The following is a 19,107-nucleotide window of genomic DNA, read 5'->3' as shown; positions in this document are numbered from 1 at the left end:
TTTTATGGGTATCCCTACTAATTAAGTCTTTACGGCAAATTACGTGTAGTAAAATTCACACTGGTATGGATATGTAAACATTACTAGAATGACATTCTACTTGAAAATGTCATCATTAATTTAAAGATATGGCTTTTGAATGTTCTTGGATAACTGTTATTATTAAAATTGCAAATTAATAATTCAGTTAATAAATGTGATAATTTTTTCACTAACTATGTATTCAGTGATTGTAATCATTTATATGTACAACAAAAACTAATACTCAATCGAGAAAAGAGGAAAAGTGTTTAAGTGATATTTTAATAATATATTGTTACTGAACACTTACAATTTTGAACATCTTTAACAGCAAAATACTTGGATCACAGAATATTATTATCCTGATGTATTCTCTGCTTGGATCTTTTACAAAAAATACACAATAAATAACTTTTTATTAAGTTCACGTCTTAAACCAAATATTTATCAAATACACTATATTATATCAATATTATTTAATCAACAACTCAAAATATTCCCGATGCCATGTCAAATATTTAAAATTGTCACTGATTGTCACTGTCTGACTAACAGTATGCTAACAATATTCTATTCGACTGAGTGCGTTGTATGACAAAGATAGATTTGGAAATATTACCACGGACATTGTGTTCATTTTTTTCGAATCCTGAAAAAACCAATAAATATTTTTGAAAAATTTAAAAGCAGAATGAAAGATTATATTATTGCCGAGAGCCCAAAGTCCCTTAGAATAAATAATTTAAAATTCAAAATCACACTACATTTTCTCTTAGTTTTTCACCCCTGTAACTTATTAAAATAAACATTATAGAAATTCTCAGGGGCTTTCGGCCCTGGCCAATAACGAAATCTTTCATTCTGGGTTTAAATTTTTTAAAAATACTTTTGTAAAATATTTAGATTTTTAAAATTTAATTAACCTATTCTAGCTAGGTACACCACTGGCAACGTCACTTTGACGTAAAAGGTGCGTTTAAATGAGGTAAAAATTTAAAAAATCGACTCCTAGATACGTAAGACTGTAAACTATTCAGTGACCGTAACTGTACATATTTCGCAAATATTTTATGGGTATCCCTACTTATTCTGTCTTTACGGCAAATTATGTGTAGTAAAATTCACACTGGTATGGATATGTAAACATTACTATAATCACATTCTACTTGAAAATGTCATCATTAATTTAAAGATATGGCTTTTGAATGTTGTTGGATAACTGTTATTATTATAAATGCAAATTAATATTTCAGTTAATAAATGTGATAATTTTATCACTAACTATGTATTCAGTGATTGTAATCATTTATATATACAACAAAAACTAATACTCAATCGAGAAAAGAGGAAAAGTGTTTAAGTGATATTTTAATAATATATTGTTACTGAACACTTACAATTTTGAACATCTTTAGCAGCAAAATACTTGGATCACAGAATATTATTGTCCTGATGTATTCTCTGCTTGGATCTTTTACAAAAAATACACAATAAATAACTTTTTATTAAGTTCACGTCTTAAACCAAATATTTATCAAATACACTATATTATATCAATATTATTTAATCAACAACTCAAAATATTCCCGATGCCATGTCAAATATTTAAAATTGTCACTGATTGTCACTGTCTGACTAACAGTATGCTAACAATATTCTATTCGACTGAGTGCGTTGTATGACAAAGATAGATTTGGAAATATTACCACGGACATTGTGTTCATTTTTTTCGAATCCTGAAAAAAACCAATAATTATTTTTGAAAAATTTAAAAGCAGAATGAAAGATTATATTATTGCCGAGGGCCGAAAGTCCCTTAGGATAAATAATTTAAAATTCAAAATCACACTACATTTTCTCTTAATTTTTCACCCCTGTAACTTATTAAAATAAACATTATAGAAATTCTCAGGGGCTTTCGGCCCTGACCAATAACGAAATCTTTCATTCTGCGTTTAAATTTTTTAAAAATACTTATTAGTTTTCTCAGGATTCGAAAAAAATCAATCCCCATTTGAATAGAATTTCAGCCGAAAATACGTACCCATCCTCTTAACATTTTTTGTATTTTGACAGCGACACCCGATTTGTGCGTCGAAACGTTAATAAAATCATTTTTTTAGTAAAATTGTGGCTTATTTCCCATCAAAACTAGTTATTTGCAAAAATGCCACAAGAAAATAGCTTCAGAACTTTAGGTGTATTATTTTGCCAATATTTTTTATTTATTGTTTATGATCGTAAAGTAATTTTTACTTTATATTGATTCATCAATTTTTATATTCAACAATTTTCATTCATTTTATCTGATTTTTTTTTCAATTCTTTTGCAAAATGGAAAGCGATAGAGGAGGGGAGATCAATATTGAACATTCTGAAACCTATTCAACATGTTCAGCTCTGAGTTCTAGTTCCCACTAGAAGTACTAGCACTATATCGTATCTTCGTTGTAGCGAGCGGTAGGTACTCAGGCAAATCGGAACATATTTGATGCTCCAAAAAGTCTCGTTCGAGATGCTTAAGTGGTTTTAACTACGAATTCAGTAAATTTCTACTCCATAAACATCTACTCAACATCATCAGCATTAATGCTTGTCAATCGTTTAGAATTATAAAAGAAGCTGTAAAGTATCAGTTCTCTTCATTATAAATTCTAAGGGTGCAGAACAATTTCGCTTTAGCATCGTGATTCTTTCGATGACATCTTTGCCTGATTTTTGTTTTCTTATGTATGTGGCCTCGAAGGCTCACGTCCAGCTTTGCACATTCTATGGGTGATTGTGTAAATGAGATTATTTGCGGATATTTTCGTTCACTTGACAGTGAATTATTGCAATTAACGTAAACGGAGCACCTAAATCCAATAAACTCAGAAGGCTGTAGCTTCAGAATAATAGTTTTTCAGACCCAGTTCCCATGGACTTTTTTAATCTATGCATTGAGAATTATCATTGATCGAACTTTCGTTAAGTTTGACGGGGCCACTTTTCTATGAGGAGTGTTGCGAGTGTATGAGGAGTGTATGAGAAGTGAAAAGGCTCAGCTGGATTATAAAGGGTGTATAATTAAGAATGTTCAATCTCTGAGTTGTAGACTCTAGACCTCAAAATATTAAGATTTAACCCAAATAACTTAAATAAAATGTGGCTCCTTACTGCGTTTAGTTTAAAAATTTAAAAATTATTTTTGGTCAGTATTTTAAAACTATTCGACATACCCTTTTCATACTTAGCCGAAAGTGTAGACACTATACACTCACAAACATACGTTTTTGACTGTTACTAGAGGCGTACGACAGATAATATACTCTTCACTGTTAAACATGTAACGGCACATATACAGGGTGATTGATTAGTGGAGTAAAGCTCAACAGCTCCGCTATAGTAATAGATAGCAATAAGAGTTAATAACAAAAATTTTAGCCACCTTTGAGCTTCACATTACAAAATTAGTTAGAATGTTACAGGGTATTCGATAACACAGTGGCAGACCAAACTTCTGTTTTTTTAAATGGAACACCCTATATTTTATTTTATATTCGAAATCCTGTTAACTTGTCCATCACAAAAATATAAAGGTTTGTAATGTTATATAGGGTATTTACAAAGTTGTAACCAATTTTGTATGAAAATCGTAACAAGTTCAACTCCCTGTATAAATAAAAATAAGCACAACAGTAATGGTTTATTAATGCCATATTTTTTATTTATTGTAAAAATTTTCAAGAATTATTGACATTGCTAATTTTCTTTATATCAAATACAGGGTAAGTGAAATCGCAAGTAAGTATATTCTTTTCTCAGTAATGTTAAATGGAACACCCTGTATTTTATATCATTATTGAAAAGTAACATTACAGTACTTTAATTTTTATATAACATTACCTATGCCCAAATTTATTAGTTTTCGAGATATTTTCATTTCTCAGAGAAAATTATTTTAGGTGTTCAAATTTATCTAAATTTTAAGTAAGCCATGACTGAATTGACAATTGACGATTACCTATTATCAATCTGGTAATCAATGTAACACTGTAGAAAATAAATAAATAAAAAGAATTTATTAGTAATACATTTTACAAACAAAAACACAACCACAACATGCAACATTTTTGAAACAATTAAAAACTATCTGTTTATGTAAATGCAACAAATGAACAAAGAAAATTAGTAACAAATTTTACAAAAAACACAAAAACACAAAATACAACATTTTTTGAAGACAATTAAACACTACTTTTGTATGTAAATTTAACAATGTAACAAATAAAGAACGAAACATAATATATCAGTAATACATTTTGCAAAAAAACATGTTTGAAAAAATTAGAAGCTACTTTTAATAAAATATTTTTAATAATTAATTACATAAAGTGTTCAAAATTATCTCCTAACACATTTATGCACGCCTAAAAACGATCATTGAATGAGCTACTTACTCTACGAAGCATTTGTAAATTAACACATCGAAATACACTTTGTATTCTATTTTTCATCTCATACCTTCTTGTTGGAGGTATTTTATAAACTTAACGTAACCCTTATTACTTAACCGTAACTTAACTTATTATTAACATAACCCCAAAAAAATCAGTCCAGTTTATTAAATTCTGGTGATTTGGGTGGCCACGCTACTGGTCCATTGAAAAATGAAAATATCTCGAAAACTAATAAATTTAGACATAGGGAATGTTATCTAAAAATTAAAGTACGGTAATGGTACTTTTCAATAGTGATATAAAATACAGGATGTTACATTTAAAATTACTGAGAAAATAATGTACTTGCATTTTGACTCACCCTGTATTTGATAAAAAGAAAATTAGCAATATCGACCATTCCTGAAAATTTTGACAATACGTTAAACAATATGGCATTAATAAACCATTGCTGTATTGCTTATTTTTATTTATACATTGAGTTGAACTTGTTACGATTTTCATATAAAATTGGTTATAACTTTGTAAATACCCTGTATAACATAACAAACCTTTATATTTTTGTGATAAAGAAGTTAACAGGATTTCGAATTTAACATAAAATATAGGGTGTTCTATTTAAAAAAAAAACATAAGTTTGGTCTGCCACTGTGTTATCGAACACCCTGTAACATTCTAACTAATTTTGTAATGTGAAGCTCAAGGGTGGCTCAAATTTTTGTTATTAATTTTTATTGCAATCTATTACTATAACGGATCTATTGAGCTTTACCCCACTAATCAATCACCCTGTATTTTGATTAATGTATTGTGCCGCTTAATTTTAAACTTTTAAATATCACGAAAACTAATGATTTTATCATTAAGACTGAAGGGTATATTATTCATTCTTAACGACAGAACCATTAGTTTTCGAAATATTTGAAATTAAAATTTCAAATATCTTATTCAAAAGAAACGTTTTATTATTCTGAGGGACTTTCGGCTCTCGGTAATAATGCAATATTTCATTCTGCGTTTAAATTTTTCAAAAATACTTTTTCAGGATTCTAAAAAAATGACTGCGTTAAGATTACATTGAACATTTTGACAGGCGACATTTTGCTGCTATACCCTTAATAAACATATTTACAAGGGATACCAGTTTCCCCTAGTAATATGTTAAATATACAAACAACCGCAAAAATGATCAAAATGCTTACCTTACTATCTGCTAAGCTTCCATATAATTTTACAATAATATTTGATGTTGTACCAGCATTAATTTTAGCAGCAGTCTTAATTATAAGAATATATCCAAATTGATAAAAACTGGGTGTGTCACTTAATAAATAGATTCTTTTTAATCCCTGCAAATTAAGAAAGTGAATTTTTGGCAAAATAATAATACTTTTGAAATACAGTAAGGAGTATTCTCTACTTGGAGTATTCACTACTTATTCTGAAATTTTTAAGCAAATCGATTGATTCTATAAAAATTGCGAGGTGAAAAGCTTCGGTTCCTGGACTATAAATAATCTAATTTATTTTGCTTTATTATGCCCCTAAAATTATATCACATTAAATACACGCTTTAGGTCTTCTATAAAAATGACAGTGACATTATTCCGAAAAAATATTTGTAAATCTTACGGAAAATAACTCTACCTCAAATAATCATCCGGCTCGAAGGACCAAATAAATAACTACAGCTTTGGTTTTGATTCCCCAACCGTCTCTTTTTTCTTAGTTAAAGAAAAAGGACTTCTTTTATCCTAATTGGCTTTATTTAAAAGAACTACACTTAAGACTATATTTAGCTTTCATACCAGACACGGCGAGAATTCATCTGCAGTACAAAAAGCCTTAAATATTAATTGGGACTTAATATAAACTATTATAATGAAAACGAAACTATCTTTTTTAAATATCTAACGATGACAAATATTTTTTGGGAATAATGTCACTGTTATTTTGTACGATTAATTTTTATTAGAAGGACCAAAGCGTGTATTTAATGTGATATAATTTTAGCGGCATAATAAAGCAAAATAAATTAGATTATTTAAGAGTAAACAGTAGCGATCAACAGGTAGCAACAAAATATAACTTCGGGAGATAGTATCATAAACTTTGGCAACAGTGGTAATCTTTGACATTATCTAAAATTAATATTTTGACAAAATTAATATTTTGACAATATCATAGTCGCGCTAAATGGAATTAATAGGAAACGATTTTATTATTAATAAATAGATATTTATAAAAATAAACCAAAATGGGTGAAAATTTTATGTTAAGATAGGTATTTAGAAAGGTATTTGCATGAAATATCTAATAATAAAACAATAATAAATAATCATTTTTTGTTGTGAAGCGAAACAAATTTCGATTTCCGCATAATTTTGGCACGGTTTTGAATTGACTTTTTCTTGGAAGGTTTCACTTTATTTTTCGTTTGATTTACTTTTTCCATTTGGTTAAACTATTGATAATATTTTTAGAATAAAAAATCCTCCTAAAACTTTATATACTCGCATTAGAATTCGAAATATTTTTACGTAAAATATACTTACCTACCTACATATAACTAACTCACAATTAACAACAATCTATTCTTTCAAAGAGGCCAACAACTTATACAACAACAACAAATATATAATAAATTAACTAACAACAAACACTACTTTCCTATGAAACAACAAAAACGAATTGTTAAATTAACACACTACTGCACTGAACTATCGATAAAGATGACAGAACGGATTAGAGAAAATCTGACGCAGGTTTGTCAAAATGACAGTGATTATTTCATTCATAGGAGATTCTGACCAATAGAAAGCTACAGAAATCTGAATTAAATCGATAATTTTTGATAATCTCCCATCGTTAAGTATATTACGTCAGATGCCCTTCGTTGCTACGAAAAAATACATTCAGTGACATTAATGACAATTAATGTTTTAAAAATTATAAAAGTGATGACTTTCAATCGTCAAATATTTATAAAAACTGTGTGTTTAATGGTACTTATATAAATAAATTACAAAAAAATTTTGGTTTTGAACAGTTTTATTCATGAAATAATCGCAACAAATTGCACTCGACCTCTGAAATTAATATAGAATTTTTGCTCTCGTGACATAATTTCACTCGCCTTCGGCTCGTGAAATTAAAACTGTCAAAGTGTCACTCGGGAAAAATTCAATAATTTCAGAGCTCTTGTGCAATTACTACTGATAATTTCTCTATGTTGCCTAATTAGTTATTTAGTAATAATATGTTCGATTTCTTGTTAGAAATAAAAAATTTTAGTAGTTCCAAGATTACACAAAATTTAGGCATGGGATAAAAAAGTTTATTTGAAGAAAGTTTATTTTTTTTTCTTCTTAATGGCGGTACAGGCTCCTTTTTTCAATATTTTATTTAGTTATAGAGTAATTTCCACGTACTAACATATTTCTGAAATTGGGCTCTGTACCGCCATTCTTTATTATATTACGAATATGTGTGCCAAATATCTCGACAAAATATTCAAAATTAGAGACGCAATCTTGGAACCCGTTTGTTGCTACCTGTTGATCGCTACTGTAGCCTCTTAATAAAGTTTCAACACACTTAAAATAAGAGGGAAATGGTCGATTTAAGGAGTATAATGCTACCAATACCTTTTGTAGTGGTTGAAAAGACTTTTGAAATGAGTACTGTTAAATGTCTATTACATTCCAACTAATTGAGATATGGTGCAAAAAAATGTATGACTAATGTAATTTAAGGAAGAAATTAGAAGTATATTTAACCCCTCATTCATTAGAATTTAAATACATCGCTTTCCTTCTACACCTTCTACCTTTTATTACAGTGTTATTTGTATGTTCAAAAAGTTGACTGGTTCTAAATTGCGTGGTTTTTGAAAAAAAAAAAGAATAAATTATAGAGCGCATTTTTAGATTTTTTAAAAATCTTCCTTTTTCTCTATGTAACGCGCAAATGTGAAAAAGATACAGTAATGAAAGACAGAACAAAAATTTTTATCTGAAAAACTCTACATTTTTGTACTATATCTTTTATTCGTATCTCTTACCATTTTCTAGTTACATGGAGAAAAAGGAAGATTTTTAAGAAAATTTAAAAATGCGCTCTATACTTGATCTTTTTTTCAAAAACCATTCATTTTAAACCAATCCAAATTTTTGAGCATAAAAATTAATACTAGAGTAAAAAGTATTGTGGACGGAAAACAATGCATTTCAATTCTGGTGGATAAGGCCGATGGGGGGTTAAATGTACTTCTTATTTTTCCTTAAAATACATTAGTCACCAAATTTTTTGCACCATATCTCACTTAGTTTAAATGTGATCGACATTTAAACAGTACTCATTTTAAAGGTGTTTTCAACCACTAAAAAGTTATTGGTAGCATTATACCCCTAAAATCGACCATTTCTCTGTTATTTTAAGTTAAACACACCGATTTCAGCATGCACCAAAAACAAATCTCTCTTCACCTACCATATTTTTGTATTATAACTAGAAGATTTATAAAGAAACGAGTCTCTTTGACTTTTTAGAAGCTACAAAAATGTATTCGCAAGAAACCGTCCGAAAAGGTGACATTTTTCAATGAAAATGTCAAATTTTCAGCCACGAATAATTCAAAAAGTATTGAGTTTTCAAAAAAAATATAGAACAGTTTTTGCTTAGAGTTAGTCTCAGCCATTTCCGTGGTTATTCTGACCAAAAAATTTTCCGCTGGGAACCACCCCATCCCGGGCGACCCCACCCTTGACTTTCAATTAGATGATAATTAGAGGCTATTCCCAACATTTCATTAAAATCCATGCAGTAGGATGGAATTCGGAGCCAAATATCCCCACTGGCTGCACTAAAGAGGCTGTCCTTTTAAACGAGTTATCACTTGCCATAAGGTCCCATTTAAAATTATCGGTCACAGTGGCTCTGTAACGTCATCTGTCTCTATTACGTCACCTGTCATGACAAGTTAAGAAGCTCACGTCCGTTTATTTCCTCCCTCCAAATTCCCCTATTATAGGTATAACCGTTCGAAAAATATGAGGGAGGGGTACGGACTTTTGACTAGCACTGCATATTTTTATGATCGAGATTTCAGTGCACCAAAATCTGGGAATAAGTAGATCATGACGTAACTAAGCAAAATCTCCATGGGTCGAACGCTGCGTGGGGGACAAAGAGGTGGCGGAAAGTGGTGAATATAAAAATTATAAGGGTTTTTTTGTGACGTTCGTCCTTATAATTTTTATATTAAATTCTGCCCTCACGCCTTTGTCCCCATGCAGCTTTCCACCCCTGGAGATTTTGCTTAGTTACGTCATGATCTACTTATTCCCAAATTTTGGTGCACTATCTCGATCACAAACGTTACAAATAACCCTTATAATTGTTATATTCAGCCCTGCCCACCACTCCTTTGTCCCCCACGCAGCGTTCCATATTAAAGGTCATTGCTGAAATGCAAAATTCTGTTTTCATTGCAACAACAGTGTTGTGTTTTTGGCTTTTTGAGTGCCGAGAGAAATAATTTATATATCTTCCAGGGTCAGTTAGTTTCTGATACCAATTCAAAATTATCTTGTTCTCTGAGGTTCTGATCAGCTTAGTGTCTGGAGTGCCCCTGAAGGGTTTGGTCAGTTACGTCATGATCTATTTATTCCCAAATTTTGGGGCACTATCTTAATCGTAAGCATCACAAAAAACCCCTCATATTTTTTATATTCACCCCTGCCCGCCGTCCCTTTGTCCCCACGCAGCTTTCCGCTTCGGGAGATTTTAGTTAGTTACGTCATGACCTACTTATTCCCAAATTTTGGTGCACTATCTCGATCATGAGCGCCACAAACAAAAATAATAAAAGCAGCGGATTTTACACCTTATAACTACCCTCGTCCCCCACTCTGGTTTTCGCCTTTAGGGGAAAGTCATGTAGGTACAAACTAATTCAACATATCCCCCTATTACTTATCACTAGGAAAATTGGTTCCCATCTCTTGGACTATATGAAGCAATTAACGACTTTATACTTACCATTTTGTCATATTTTGGTGATACCGAAAATATTGTTAAAAATGTGCAATATAATATCCATATAAATAATACACATACAAAGATAATATAGCATGCTTGAGCCTCTAACTTATGATCCATGTATAATGTGTACTCTCTTCTTACATTGTTGTTCATCATTGTACCAGCAACTAACGAAACATTGAAACAATTACATACTAAATAACTTACGTTCGTACTCGGTTCAGCCTAGAAAACAAAAATTTATGTATAGTCTATTGATTATGTTCAAAATAAGAGAGCTAAAAGGAACTACAACGTTAACGGGGTTTTATTGTTTCATATGGTTAATGAACCTCTAAATATGAAAAAACCGCGGAGTGCTACCTTTAAAGGGGTGCGTTTTTGAGAAAGGTGTGAATTAGTCCCTAGGCACGGGGTGTATTAGGGTGAGTTCTATGCACTTTTGGTACAAGCACATCTACAGAAAAATTGTTCCAGGTTAAATTTACTATCGAAATATCGCCTTTTAAAGTAAAATTATTTTGGTAAAATGACTTTTGGTAGAAGTCTTTTGGATTTATAATTTCCGAAATATTTTTTCCGAATTTTTCGACTATTTGATTTTTCGATTTATTATTTGGCGAACATTGTGCTGTAACTCTTTTTTACGCAGAGACGCGATTTTTTTAGATATGCGTAGAAAAAAGTTACAGGACAATGTTTGCGAAATAATGGGTAAAATAGCCCAAAAATGCTATGAGCGGCGAACTTTCAAAAATTATATTTCGGAAACTATAAATCCTAGAGACTTCTACTAAACGTCATTTTGAAGAGGAAGAATGAATTTTTTTCAGTGAGGTAATGCCTGTACCTATATCTACCGTGGAAAAAAGTTTATGGGGCAAGAAGCAAAATTACTTTCTTTTGTGTTTTTGCTTTTTGTTTTGAATATATTTTTGTAAAAAAACTATCTTTGATCTTAAAAGGTAATATTTCGATAAATAATTTAATCTGAAACAATTTTTTTGTAGACGTGTTTGTACCAAAAGTGCATATAACTTACACTGATGCACCTTGTGCTAGGGGATATTTCACTCCTTTCTCAAAAACGCACCCCTTTAACCTTTAACTACACGCGCTGCAAATATGCTTTAATTCTACTGCAAATATATTTAAAAAATTTATTTTTGACCTTTTTTTTTTTTATTTACAATTTGCTTCAACCACAAGGGTTATTAGCAATGAACTGTATTTACATCAAATTACAAAATTTAGGTATATTAAATTTGGTTAATGAGTCCTATAGTACGTAAAAAATTAAGAGTCTTACATGAATTACTTTCACTTAAACAATCTTTAATTGTAGTTGGTAACTGTTGATGTTGCCGTTCTATAACGTAGAGAGGACAGTCTATTATTATATGTTGCACTGTTAGTTCACTATCACACACATAACACATCGGAGGGGCTTCCTTCTTTAATAAAAAGTCGTGGGTGATCTTCGTATGACCAAGTCGCAATCTGGACATGAGCACTTGGTCTCTTCTCTTTGTAGGATGTTTCGACGGTGATATACTTTGTTTGATCGTTCTTAATGTAGAGTTTGATTCGTTCCAATTTGTTTGCCATTTTGTCATGATCTTGTTTTTAAAATATTGCTTTAGATCAGTATGAACGCAAGTAGTTATGATGTCTGTTAAGGGATTCTCACTCGCATTTTTTGCTAATGTGTCAGCTTTATCATTTCCACTTATCTCGCAATGTGATGGTACCCAGAGGAACTGAACTAATCTTTGATTTTGTTGGCATATCAAGAGTTCCGCCTTAATTAAGAGGAGGATAGGATGTTTGGGGTATACCCGCCTCAAGGCCGTTAATGCACTTAGGGAATCGCTAATGATTATTGAGAATTTGATGTCATGTGTGTTAACAAACTTTAATGACTGGAGGATAGCAAAGAGTTCAGCTGAGAATATGGAGGTTTGGGGAGGGAGCTGGTAGGAACTGTTATAGTTATCTGTTGTGAAAGCCGCTCCTACTCCATTTGCAGATCTGCATGCATCGGTATAAATATGGATGTGATCATTAAAACCATTTAATATCTCTAATAATCTCTGATTGAAGATTTTTGCTGGTGTGTCACCTTTCTTGAATGCAGATAGGTTTGTATTACAAGCAGGGAGAGCAATTGTCCATGGTAATATGTGTTGGCTGACTTTAAAAGTATTGTAAGTGTGTGGAATTATTGTGTCTAAGCTCTGTAACGTTGCTCTCACTCGATGATAAAACGGAGGATCCAATCTTTTCCCACAATTAAATGTCGATGGAAATCTATCTGTAAATGTGTTTTTATAAACAGGTACATGTGGGTTAGTTGATACTCTTAAGGCATACATGAGGCTAAGGTATTCTCTCCTGAGTTGAAGGGATGGTTCGCCTGATTCAACATACATACACTCAACTGAGCTTGTGTAGTGTGCTCCCAGTGCAATTCTAATTGCTGAATTATGAACTGTGTCTAGCACTTTCAATAGTGAACCTTTGGCTGAGTTGTAGGCAACAGCAGCATAATCTAGTTTTGAACGAATTAGGGTTTTGTATACAGTCATAAGAGTTTGGAAATCGGCACCCCATTGTTTATGAGAGATACTTTTCATTAAGTTAAGGCCGTTTTGAACTGACAGACGGAGAGAGTGGATGTGGTCTTGCCAAGATAGTCGGCTATCCAGTTTTACTCCCAAGAAGTTGATCGATTCTGAATACTTTATTGGTAAATTTTTTAGGAAGAGTTTCGGTGGATTTACTTGTTTCTTTGGAGTTTTACTGAAGATCATTGCTTTCGTTTTAGTGGGTGAAAATTCTAGGCCAGTAGTATTCGACCAATTCTCTAGTTTGTAAATGGCTTGCTGTATATGGGTCGTCATTGTTGATATATTTTTACCACGACAGAATATAACAAGATCATCAGCAAATAGACGGGCTTTGACTAATGGGCTAAGTGACTTAGCGATGTCATTGATGGCAATAAGGAAAAGTGCAACACTAAGAGTAGACCCTTGAGGAATACCGTTTAATTGGATTTTAGAGTCTGAAAGAAAGTTGTCTATTCGAACTTTGAAGTTTCGCCTATATAAAAAATTATTAATAAACTTGATAATACTTCCTTTAATCGACCAACTTGACAGGATTCTTATGATATCTGATCTCCAGATTGTATCATATGCACGCGTTATATCAAAAAATACAGCCAGACATTCTTGACCACATCCAAATGACTCATGAATTACAGATTCAATATCCATTATGTTGTCTAATGTAGATCTGGACTTTCTAAATCCACTTTGTATAGGGCTAAGTAGCTGTCGATCTTCTAGGTACCACATTAGTCGGTTGCTTGCCATTTTTTCAAGTACTTTGCACATATTAGATGTTAGGGAGATTGGTCGGTAAGACTCTGGGTCCGATTTATTCTTGCCCTGTTTAAGAACTGGTACAATAATGGAATCGTACCAATCAATGGGGAAAACATTATTTGTCCAAATGAAATTATAAAGATCCAAAAGATATTGTTTTCCTTCCGTTGGCATAGCTTTTAAAAATGTCGTAGGGATGTTGTCAGGCCCTAGGCTAGTGTCTTTAACTTTGTTTAAAGTTTCTAACAGTTCATCCATCGTAAATATGGCATTTAGAGGTAAATTATTGTGGTCATCAAGATTTATACATGCATTATTAAATTTATTTTTATGGGCTAGGAAACTTGTAGATAGATTTTCGTCACTGCTATGTTGTTGGTATACGTTTGCTAGTACGGAGGCTATTTCTTGCTTAGTTGAATAAATATGGTTATGATGTTCTAGGTAATGAATGGTGTTAAATGATTTTTTCCCGTACATTCTGCTTATCATTTGCCAAACCTCAGAAGTCGGGGTAGATGAATTTAAAGATGATACATAATTTTCCCAGGCTTCTCTCTTACTCTTCTTTAAGGTGTATCTACAATACGCCCTTAATCTTTTGAATTCTAGCTGGTTATTTAAAGTTGGGTGCCTTCTTAATTTATAAAACGCCTTTTTTGACTCTTTAATTGCTGCTTCGCAGTGGGAATTCCACCACGGGACTGGAGCACGTTTTTTTGGAAATTTTGAATAACCTATGGACTCGTGAGCTATTGACGTTAAAAACTGTACGAGATGGAGTACTTTGGAGTTAATATCAATGTCTGTATCAAAGGGCTGAACCAACTGAGAAATTTTTTGTGAAATTAAAGAGGAATATAGAGACCAATCTGCATTTTTCAGACACCATTTATTGGATGGAATTGATGAGGAGATATGGTTATTGTTCGTAATTAGGATAGGAAAATGATCGCTTCCATGCAAATGGGATGTCACATCCCACGACAGAGTTGGTTGTAAGACAGGGTCACAGAGGGATAAATCTATTGGGGATCCATTGCCGGTGGAAATATTGAACCTTGTGATTCTTCCATCGTTAAGGATATTCATATTAGAATCTGTAACAATTTGTTCGATTTTACGTCCCAAGGAATCTGTTTTTTTACCTCCCCAAAGTATATTGTGGGCATTAAAATCGCCTAATATAATACGCGGTTCTGGAATTTGATTGAAGAGTTCAGTTATTTCTTTTATGGACGGGTCTAAGTTCGGAGGAAAATAAATATTACATATATTGACTTTGTGGGGGCCTTTTATAGATACTGCTGTTGCCTCCAACTCAGTTCTTAAACGTATTACTTCGGTATTAAATGAGTTATGGACATATATTACTACTCCCCCACTAGCATGGCTAGCAGTTATTCTGTTCTTATAGTACGGAGTATAGTTTCTTAAATTATGACAGTTATCTTCTTTGAAGTGGGTTTCTTGTAGGCATATTACAGATGGTTTAAACTTAGCTATAATTAATTTAAGTTCTTCTAAATGGGTGTAATACCCATTTAGGTTCCATTGCAGTATACAGTTGAATGTTGTTTTAAATTTCAGCAGAGGCGTCGCTGCTGTATTCACTGTGATCAGTAGAGAAAGCGGATAATAATAGCTGTTTATTAATCTTAGTTTTTAATCTTGTACAGCGACTTTTCAGATACTTGGGAGTTAATGCTGGATGGATTTTAGTTAAAAAATTGAGTAGTCCTTCGATATCTTCTGTATACGTTTTTGCAATGCTGAGAGGATCTGCAGAGCCGTATGCATTTTCAAAGAAATCAATTAGTTCTTCCTGGGTTAAATATCCGTTGTCAGAATTATCTTGGAAAAAAGAACTAGTGCATTTAATAAGATCTTCTGCTAAAGTCTTATTATCTTCAGGAATAGTTTTTGCTTTCTTAGATTTACGCAGAGGTTCTTTAAATGGGTTCTGGTCTACTGATGTTGAAGGAGACGTTATTTCTGACACCGCTCGTTTAGACGATTGAGTGTCAGAGGGTGTAGGAGGTTGATTTTGGCTGTGATTATTCATTTCAACATTATCTGGCTGGATAGGTGTTTGAATGGGATTTGAATCAAATAGAGAAGTATTGGTTGTTTCTTTTGATTGTGGACTGGTGGATTGTTGCGAAGATTGTGAAGGATGGATAGTTGGCTGAGCATCTGTTATGATAGGGTGGCAATTTTGGATATAATTTGGTTGAGCAGTAGGTGATGAATTTTCGATAGATGTTTGAGTGTTTGTATTTTTTTTGCACTGAGAGGCTAGATGACCTTGTTCTTTACAAATGTAACAAGACTGTTTTTCAAGTGAAAAATAAATTCGATAATTGATTTGTTCATAGTTAATTAATATAGACTCAGGAATATTTTCCAGATTTTTAGGAGAAATGTAAGTATAGCGTCGGAAACTCAAGATATGCTTAAATAAAGAGTTAGTTGTACCTATTCTTAGAAAATCCAATGGAGTTATTTGATGAATTGCAAAATTTTGTAGTTGAGTCTCTATAATACTGTGAGGTATTGATGGGGGAACATTAGAAATTATCAGTTTTTCGCTTGGTGTGACTAACTTCCTGGCTTGGATACGTTCCTGATTGATTACTATTGTTCCATTATCTGTTCTTAAAAATTCGGTGACTGTTTCTTCAGTAGTAAAATATACGCAAATACGATCATTTACAATCCTGGAAATGGCGAGAATTTTATTGGGATCGACTTTAGTTGCTATGGCATTTAAATAATCTTCAATTTTTGTATTTGGAAGTGAATTGAATAAAATGGCTTGGTTTTTGCTTGCGAATTTTTTGTTAGGTTGAGTCAGAGCGGTTGAATATAATTTTGATTGATTGGATGGATTAATGACATCTTGAGAATTTTGAAGTTCAGAAGATCTCTCCTCTGAAATTTCCTGCATATTGGGCCTATGTTGCCTGATTACGGCCCTTGTGCTTGGACAGGTTCATTAGTAATTAAGCTACTTAATTACCTCGTTACTGGTATTTATAACCGTTGTTTACTGTTTGTTGATTAAAAAATAGTAATAAAGATGATCTAACTTACAGTTTGATCCCAAAATCGGATTAAGCACTATATAATACACTATTATACCAACTTTGATAATTTTCTAACAAGTAAAACCACCTTAATTTTGATAAAAACTAAGAGCTAATCGGAAACACTGTTTACTAGTTAAGAAACCAGTTTCGAACCTTATTTTTGACCTTGTTTATCTCCCTAACCTATTAGTCCAGGGTAATAAAGTTTTTCCCATGACACTCGAGCAGCCAGGGTACTGAAGCGTTTTTTCGACAGGTAATACCTATAAGAGCAAATTGTAACTATTTCCTGCGTAGGATCTGGCGGCCATTTTTATTTATAAACAATTAAGTGTCAAAAAATGGCATTTTTCCCTTTTTTTCAAATCAATGGAAAACAGTAAAACTTATGGTTTTTTAGTACAAATATCTTTGAGATTATGGAAAAAGCTTTAAAATGATGTATTACAAAGTTTGATATACTCATTTATTGTTAACATAATTGCGAAAAAAGTCGGAATTGCAAAAAAAAATCCGCAATATCTATTGTAAAAATTAGTATACAGCTTTAAAATTTTTGTCATATAAGGGTTCTTTGGTGCTTAATATGTGATAAAAATTTCAAAGCGATTCATTCAATTGTTTAACATAAGCATGAGCATTTTTTTGCAATAACATAAGTCAGAAAAAAATGACGTTAGAACCATTTCACAGGTGTCAAATGAAAGAGCATGAGCTATACTTTCAACTTGGTTTAAAAAAATCGAATAAAAATTGCATTTATTAGTAATAAATAATTATGCAAAAGTATCGTAAATCTTTCCTTATAAACTTTTTATTTTGTTATATAAGAAATTATATATATTTATTACAATTTTTTATCAATTATGATATAAATAACATTACTTGGTAGTTGTGCACTTAAAACAGGGTAAAAAAGTTATTTTTTTTGGAAAAACTTATCCAAAAAGTTTATAAGGAAAGATTTACGATACTTTTGCATAATTATTTATTACTAATAAATGCATTTTTTATTCGCTTTTTTAAACCAAGTTGAAAAGACAGCTCATGCTCTTCCATTTGACATCTGTGGAATGGTTCTGACGTCATTTTTTTCTGACTTATGTTATTGCAAATAAATGGTCTCTGAGATAAACAATTCGAATAAAATTTAAACAATTAAACGAATTGCTTTGAAATTTTTATCACATATTAAGTACCCAAGAACCCTCATTTGACAAAAATTTCAAACCTGTACACTAATTTTTACAACAGTTATTACGAAAATAATTTTTTTGCAATTCCGGCTTTTTTCGCAATTATATTAACAATAAATGAGTATATCAAACTTTCTAATGTCATTTTAAAGCTTTTTCCATAATCTCAAAGATATTTGTACTAAAAAAATCATAAGTTTCACTGTTTTCCATTGATTTGAAAAAAAAAAGGGAAAAATGCCATTTTTGAACAGTTAATTGTTTATAAATAAAAATGGCCGCTAGATCCTACGCAGGAAATAGTTTCAATTTGTTCCTATAGTTATTACTTGTCGAAAAAATGCTTCAGTACCCTGGCTGCTGAAGTGTCACGAACAGGGTATATTTTTGTCTTATTACCCTGGCCTATATCACTGGAATGTGCTTTACAATTTGGTTTTAGTTTCGTGATAATTGGCGTTTTGGGAAGATCGTAATTTATAGTTTAGTATTTGTTGTTTCCGGTGGTGGACAATATACGCCACGATTATCTTAATATAAGTAGTAATATAAGTTCATATTTCAATTGTTTTTTAATCATTATGGCCCAAAATATATTTTCCTTTATAAACAATACTTTTTCTCCTGTAAAACATCACATTTCAAAAAATTTTTTATTAGTAATTTTATCTATCATGGAATCCAGTTATTCCATGATTTCAGTTATAAATCCCAATTAACTTACTGAGATGGAACTCCAAGTATTCTCTGATGCTGAATAAGGTTTATACCAAACAACTAAGCGTATTTTGTTAAAAAAAATAAACAAATCTGCTGTTTTTAAGTGTATTTTCTTGTGGCGTATAAAGTACGCCACACGTGTAGTTATGTTATAACTTGATGCGCGGGTAGTTAAAGGTTAAATGGTAGCACTCCGTGGTTT

The 19,107-nt window shown here is 31.7% G+C and overlaps 1 protein-coding gene across 1 annotated transcript in view; it reads right to left on the bottom strand.

Annotated features, from left to right (window-relative positions):
* LOC114328113 (polycystic kidney disease protein 1-like 2) overlaps positions 1-19,107 on the bottom strand; it is a 311,210-nt gene that overhangs the window by 74,088 nt on the left and 218,015 nt on the right. The window contains exons 15-16 of the mRNA XM_050644966.1: positions 10,503-10,730; positions 5,663-5,809 (exon numbers count right to left, since the gene is read on the bottom strand). Coding sequence (XP_050500923.1) covers positions 5,663-5,809; positions 10,503-10,730 — 375 coding nt within the window. The remainder of the gene's footprint in view (positions 1-5,662; positions 5,810-10,502; positions 10,731-19,107) is intronic.

The sequence above is a fragment of the Diabrotica virgifera genome, chromosome 2 (genome assembly GCF_917563875.1).
Source record: "Diabrotica virgifera virgifera chromosome 2, PGI_DIABVI_V3a".
Taxonomy (NCBI): Eukaryota; Metazoa; Arthropoda; class Insecta; order Coleoptera; family Chrysomelidae; genus Diabrotica; species Diabrotica virgifera.
Note: the sequence above shows the minus strand (reverse complement) of the source record. Positions and strands in the feature narration are given on the sequence as shown.